The sequence below is a fragment of the Merops nubicus genome, unplaced genomic scaffold (assembly GCF_000691845.1).
Source record: "Merops nubicus isolate BGI_N331 unplaced genomic scaffold, ASM69184v1 scaffold27280, whole genome shotgun sequence".
Taxonomy (NCBI): domain Eukaryota; kingdom Metazoa; phylum Chordata; class Aves; order Coraciiformes; family Meropidae; genus Merops; species Merops nubicus.
The window spans coordinates 1-6,499 of record NW_008582628.1 but is presented as its reverse complement, the minus strand read 5'-3'; the positions used below and the strand labels follow the sequence as shown (position 1 = coordinate 6,499).

At 52.6% G+C, this 6,499-nt stretch overlaps 2 protein-coding genes across 2 annotated transcripts in view; one reads left to right on the top strand and one right to left on the bottom strand.

Moving 5' to 3' along the window:
* BMP8A (bone morphogenetic protein 8a) overlaps positions 1-805 on the top strand; it is a gene marked incomplete at its 5' end in the record, with an annotated part of 4,723 nt that extends 3,918 nt beyond the window's left edge. The window contains 1 exon segment of the mRNA XM_008938342.1: positions 656-805. Within this exon segment, the coding sequence (XP_008936590.1) occupies positions 656-805 (150 nt within the window).
* A 2,400-nt stretch (positions 806-3,205) lies between these two features.
* On the bottom strand, positions 3,206-6,478 carry PPIE (peptidylprolyl isomerase E (cyclophilin E); the record flags this gene model as incomplete). Its single annotated transcript, XM_008938331.1, has 8 exons — positions 3,206-3,284; positions 3,377-3,519; positions 4,641-4,826; positions 4,909-5,032; positions 5,159-5,259; positions 5,614-5,695; positions 5,865-5,891; positions 6,431-6,478. Coding segments are annotated over 8 exons (780 nt in total), but the record flags the coding sequence as incomplete, so codon positions are not given.
* Positions 6,479-6,499: the final 21 nt, after the last annotated feature.

The following is a 6,499-nucleotide window of genomic DNA, read 5'->3' as shown; positions in this document are numbered from 1 at the left end:
CAGCTGGGGAGCAGTGCCAGCCCCGGTCTGTGCTGGAAATAGCAGGGTTTGACAGCAAAAACACCAGACTTCCGAACTGGGAGAGCTGGGCTGCCCCTGCAATAAATTAATCACACATGTCGGGTAGGGCTGTGTGCATCTGGGAGCCTCCCAGCTGCTGCCACGCTGAGAACTGCTGGGATACAGCCTGGCCTGAGCTGGGGATGACTGAGCTGAGGAAGAGTTGTGTTCAGAGAGGTGTTGTGTGCTTAGGATTTTAGTCAAAAGGGGAAATTTGGGGTGGCCCCGAGCCCTGAAGGAGAATCTCTCCTGCATCAGCCTCCAGCACCCCTCACCCACACAGGAGTGGGACCTGCACTACCCTGATTGAGGTGTTTTTTTTTTTAGCCTTTTGCCCAGGGCCCTGAAATCCCAGATGAATGAAGGGGGTGCCTGGCCAGCAGAGTGCCACGAGCCCTGATCCAATATAAACTGCAGCCAGCACTGCCTGGAGTATAAAATAAATATTTTTGCAAAAAAGCTGGAAATAATCTCCCCATTCAGCCAGGCTTTTTGCAGTAAAGAGCTGGTCTGATGCTTTTTCTTCTGCCGGGAGCCACGTTCACCAGCATTCACAGGCTCCAGCCCTCCACCCATCCATCCCTCCACCCTCCAGGTTCACCTGATGAAGCCCGAGGCTGTGCCCAAGGCGTGCTGTGCCCCCACGAAGCTCAGTGCCACCTCTGTCCTCTACTACGACAGCAACAACAACGTCATCCTCAAGAAGCACCGTAACATGGTGGTGAAGTCCTGTGGCTGCCACTGATGGCTGGGTCACACCCCTGTCCCTGTCCCTGCCCCTCCCAGAGCAAGGTCACCCTGGGTTTGGGCTCTGTGTGTGGAAGAGGAGTGGCAGGGGTTGCATCGTAACAAAAGCTGTTAAGAATAATGATAAATAAGAATAAATAAGAAAAATAAATCCCTCCCACCCCTTCCTAGAAGTGGATGTAAATAATATAAAGCTTTTATTCTCTTACCACACTTCATGAGACACATATATACATATATATATATAGGAAAGAGAGGATCTGGGGCTGGTTCCATGTCTGTCCTATCCCTGGTTGATGTGTTTTCTCCTCATTTCGACCTCAGTTTGGGCTGAAGTCACCCACTGGGCTGAAATTTAGGCCAATGGAGGCAGCATCTGAGTTGCTCTGGGATCGAGCTGTTTCTAGCCATGGATGTGTAACTACCCCATCTCTACCCAGTGCTTTTAATTCCCTTAATGAAAACACCATCAACCAATTAAGTAGCTGGCTGACTAACCCGCTCCTGTTTACTTAAAAGTTCACAAAACCCAGCCAGTTGGAAAAAAAAGAATCAATCTCCATATTGAGCTACGACACTGTTATAAAATAAACACCTAGTTTGGAAAGTAAACACCTCATTTCTCTTGCTCTTTGTTTCTTAATAAATGTCACAGCACAGCAGCTCTCTGTTCAGCGGAGAGGATTTCGCAATGAAAAAACACTCAGGGTTGGTTAAAAATGTACCTATTTGCTTGAAAACGAGCCCTGCCAAACTGCTGTGATGTGAGGTTGTGAGGTTTAGGTCAGGCTGTGGCTCCCTGGCTGGGAGAGTGGCTGCACTCCCCAGTGGGTGCTCCCCGTGGGCTCACGACGGGGCTGGGACCGCCCAATTTGTGCTATTTGCACAATTAAGTTACTTATTTGCTATGATTTTAAAAGGAAAGGGCCCAGCCTGTTTCTAAGCTCGGGTACCTGGGGAATCATCACTAAATAAATAACAAACCCAGCTTAGCCAAATGCAAAGGAAAAAAATCCCAGTAAACCCACTGAAGTAAGATCTGCTGCTGTCCAGCTTCCCCAGAAAAAGTCTCGCTTCTTTGGAAGGATTTTATCTGCTGCCTAATTCCACATGAAATCCAGCTGAGGATGTGACTGCAGCTCTGAGCAACAAGGTGCCTTCTTCATTCCCTCCCCTGCTGAGCGAGGGCTCTCACTGAGCACTTCTCAGGCATTGCTGAAGGGCTCCCAAGGACCATCTCCAAAAATAAGAGATTTAAGCAGAAAGAAGGGAGTGAGGGGGGAAATGCTGGCTTGGTTTCTCTGTTTGCCAGGTATCACATCTGAGTGGCTGTATCATCCCATGTCCCAGCTGCAGGGCACAGCACAACCCCTCAGCAGCATGGAAAACCAGCAGGAGAATGAACCAGTCCCATGTTTTTTAAGGAAAAGCAGCAGCCTTGATCTGCAAGCGGCTGAGCCCAAAACACCCCAACTGCCTGAGCTCTTTAAAACATCCCCTGCAGCCCAGCCCCACTCCCCTGACCCTCTGCCCTGGCAGCCCCACCCCTCCTCTGCAAGCTCAGCACCACACATCCCATCTTCCCCTGGAATACATTCCTGGGAATACCCAGTGCTGGAATTTCACAGGAAACCCCAAATCCATCACTCCCACGATGTGGCTGCACAGCCAGTTACTGATGTGAATTATAAAGTTATGTGGCTCTCTGCTCTGTGAACCAGAGTTTGGAAATTAAACCCCCTCCTACAGCCTCATCACTTGGGGTTTTTCTTTCAATTCTTCTATCACCCAAAGGGTTTCTGAATTTCCTGGTGCTTCTTGTCCTGACCTTGTTCTCGCACTTCCACATCCAGAGATGGAGCTGGACCAGGCTGGCTTCCCAGCAGGATGGGGACCTGCCTCCCTCTACTGATGGGAAAGGACACTGCAGAGGCAGGGACAGGCCAAAAACACCTCCTCGAGATCCTGCTGCTGGGAAATTGTGAGAGATCCACCTGCTCTTCCTGCCCCAGCATGGGCAGCTTCCTCCAGGGCCAGGAGTAAAGCCCCAGATTTGAGAAGATGAGGGCAAAGGCAAAAAAAAATTAACAAACCAAACCAACTTGGCTCAAAAGCAAAACCCTCACACAGTGAGAATTCACCAGCCAGGGGCAGGTCCTTGAGGTTTTCAAAAATAGGTTTTATTTTTACAAAAAGATACAACAAAACCACAGCAGCAGCGTGCACCAGGCAGCACAGGGGCAATTCCTGCCCGGGGTGGGGGGTCAGACCCACAGTGCTGCCCACGGGCACATTCACACCAGGCTTTACAGGAGGATTTGGACAGAAGCTGGGGGGTCGTGGGCTGTCCCATCCCAGCCCCTTCCCCAGCCCCTCTGGGTCAGGCTCACCCTGTCCAAGAGCTGAGCTCACGGGCACTCCCCGCAGTCCGAGATAATCACCTTCTGCTTCGGTTTCCCATCCTTGCTGCCCTGAGCCTTTGGGAGAAGAGCCAGGGGAATGAAAGGTGTCAAGGCCAAGGGCAGGAGGAGGTGGGCTCTGCACTGAGCCCCCTGCTGCTGGCACCCACCTCGATCTGCCTCACCACGTCCATGCCCTCTGTCACCTCCCCGAACACCACGTGCTTCCCGTCCAGCCAGTCTGTTTTGTCACAGGTGATGAAGAACTGGGAGCCGTTGGTGTTTGGGCCTGAGTTTGCCATCGACAACAGCCCTGGGGTCAAGAAGGGCAGTGTTAATTAAGGCTGGGGAGGGAGCAAGGAGCTCCAGCACAGGAGCCATTACTTGGACTGAAACCCTGTTTTAGGAGAGCCTCTCGATATTAAACGCCACAGAAACTACTGGAAATCAATCATGGTGAGAGAGAAACACTTCTAGAATCATACAATCAGTTGGGTTGGAAGAGACCTTTGATAACATCAAGTCCAAATGTTCCCCCAGCACTGCCAGGTCCCCACTGCCCCGTGTCCCTCACACCACATCTCCACGGCCTGGAAACCCCTCCAGGGGTGGGGACTCCACCACTGCCCTGGGCAGCCTGGCCCAGCCCTGGGCAACCCTCAAGGGGAAGACATTTTTCTTAATGTCCAACCTAAACTTCCTCAGCTCTCCCCTGAGCCTCCTTTGCTCCAGGCTCACTCCCCATAGATCCCTCAGCTGCTCTTCACCACACTTGGGCTCTAGACCCTTCCCCAGTAGCTTCATTGCCCTTCTCTGGCCACATTCCAGCCCCTCAAGGTCCTTCTTGGAGTGAGGGGCCCAAAACTGAACCCAGGATTTGAGGTGTGGCCTCCCCAGTGCTGAGTCCAGAGGGACAATCTCTACCCTACTCCTGCTGGCCACACCAGTGCTGATCCCAGCCAGGATGCTGGTGGCCTTCTTGGCTCATCTTCAGCGAGCTGCCAACCAACACCCCCAGGGCCTTCCTCACCAGGCAGCTAGCAGACAACCCTGTAAGGTGGAAAGGAGCAGAGATTCCTGCTCTATTTTTAGCTGCAGTAGTAGAAAAGCTGTTTGTTTGGAGATAAACCCACTCGCTCTTTGCTGCCTTTCACAGCCACACTGTGACACTCCTCCTCCAAAATCAGACAGGAAAGCAGCTTTGATACTTTCTCCATTACACAGCACTGGAAATGAAGAGTGTGTGGATAGAGAGCTAATGATGCACTTCTGCTTATGACAGTCTGACCACAGCAAATTACACCACAGCAGAGCATCTGGCCAGTGTGTAAGTCATGCTGTCAACATGGTCTAGTTCCAAACAGCCCAAGTGTGGCCCCTAGGTGACGTTGAGCCACTCTGCTCTCCAGGCCCTGCCTGAGAAGATGACTCTACCTGGCCCTGTGTGTTTGAGAATGAAGTTTTCATCATCAAACTTCTTCCCATAGATGGATTTGCCTCCGGTGCCGTTGTGGTTGGTGAAGTCGCCGGCCTGGCACATGAACTGGGGGATGATGCGGTGGAAGCTGCTCCCTTTGAAGCCAAAGCCTTTCTCGTGGGTGCAGAGGCAGCGGAAATTCTCTGTTCGGGGGTAAGGGGGAGAGAAGTGAGAGCTGGCTGCCAGCTGGAAGCCACCAGGCTGGGGGGCTGACCCTCTCCTCACCTACGGTCATGGGCACCACGTCCGCGCGCAGCAGGATCTGCAGCCGCCCCGCCGGCTTGTTTCCAATCTTGATGTCCATGTAAACCTGAGGGTTGGCCCGGGATTTCTTGGCAGGAGGCTCACCCTGGGCAGGAAAAGAAAAGAGCAAGTTGAGAGGACATCCCTCTCTGCCACCTCCAGAGACAGCCGGCCCCATGCTCTCAGCCTTCAGGACAGCAGGGATACAGACGGCTCTGCTCGGTTTTCCTACCTCCTGTGCCTCTGTTTTGGGGGCCTCTGCTCCTGCCTCCTCTGTGTTCTCCTCCAAAGTCTTCCCTGAAAACTTCTTCAGCCAGTCATCATCCGACCAGACTGTGATGGCAAAAGGAAGGGTCAGAGCACAAGAACCAAATCAAAGGACAGATGTGTGTCCTTTGTGTGAGCACACAGGTCAGGGTGCAGCACAGTGCTGGCAGCAGGATCACACCCCAGACACAGCAAGGAGGACAGCCAAGAGTGCTTCCATCCAAGGAATTGGGGAATATTTTTGGTTATTAAGTTATTTGGTTATTAGGAAGCTGCTCAGGCACCGCCTCCCATCTGGGGACCTCAAGGACCTGAGCAGCACCCAGAGACTCTGCCTCAGGGTCTGGGAAAGTAGAAAGGCTGATGCACAAAGCTCAGAACATCCACAGGGATGTTCTCCCCTCAGAGGCACCAACTCACCAGGCCTGGAGGATCCTTCTTTAATTCGCATTGGTTTGGCCAAGTTCACACGGATTGTCCTGCCAAAGAGCTCAGACTCGTTCTGCAGAGGAAAAATTAGCAGAACAAAGCCCACCAAAAGGTAAAAATTCACCATACCCCCCAAATTTCAGCTGAGGTCAGAGGAAAATGGAGCTTGCTTTGGCCCATGCCACATAGGGAAGACAGCAAAGCAACACATCTCCAGAGGAGAGTGGGAGCAGGATCTGTACCATGTTGTCAATAGCTGCTGCTGCATCCTGCCAAAAAAAGCAAAAGAAAACTATTATTGTCATTTCTTTTCTTTCTACCTTTAAAAACAAGGCTCAACCAACATATATGTGGGATCTCATTAGCAGCTGAGGGAGCTGAGGGTGCTGAGCCTGGAGCAAAGGAGGCTCAGGGGAGACCTTCTGGCTCTGACAAATCCCTGACTGGAGTTTGGAGCCAGGTGGGGGTCAGCTTCTTCTCTCAAGGAACAAGCAACAGGACAAGAGAAAACAGCCTCAAGTTGCACCAGGGGAGGTTGAGGTTGGACATGAGGAGAGATGTCGTCCTCGAGAGGGTTGCCCAGGGCTGTGCCAGGCTGCCCAGGGCAGTGGTGGAGTCCCCACCCCTGGAGGGGTTTCCAAGCTGTGGAGATGTGGGGTGAGGGACACGGGGCAGTGGGGACCTGGCAGGGCTGGGGGATGGTTGGACTCGGTGACTGTAAAGGTCTCTCCCAACCCCACCGACTCTGTGAACACCAGGGGAGGATGAGAATGGCCCAAAGCAGCTCAGGCATCTGCCCCCTCCTCACCTCTGCCAGCTCGAACTCGATGAAGGCGAATCCCCGGTGCTTTTCTGGAGAGACAGGAGCAAGCGGTCA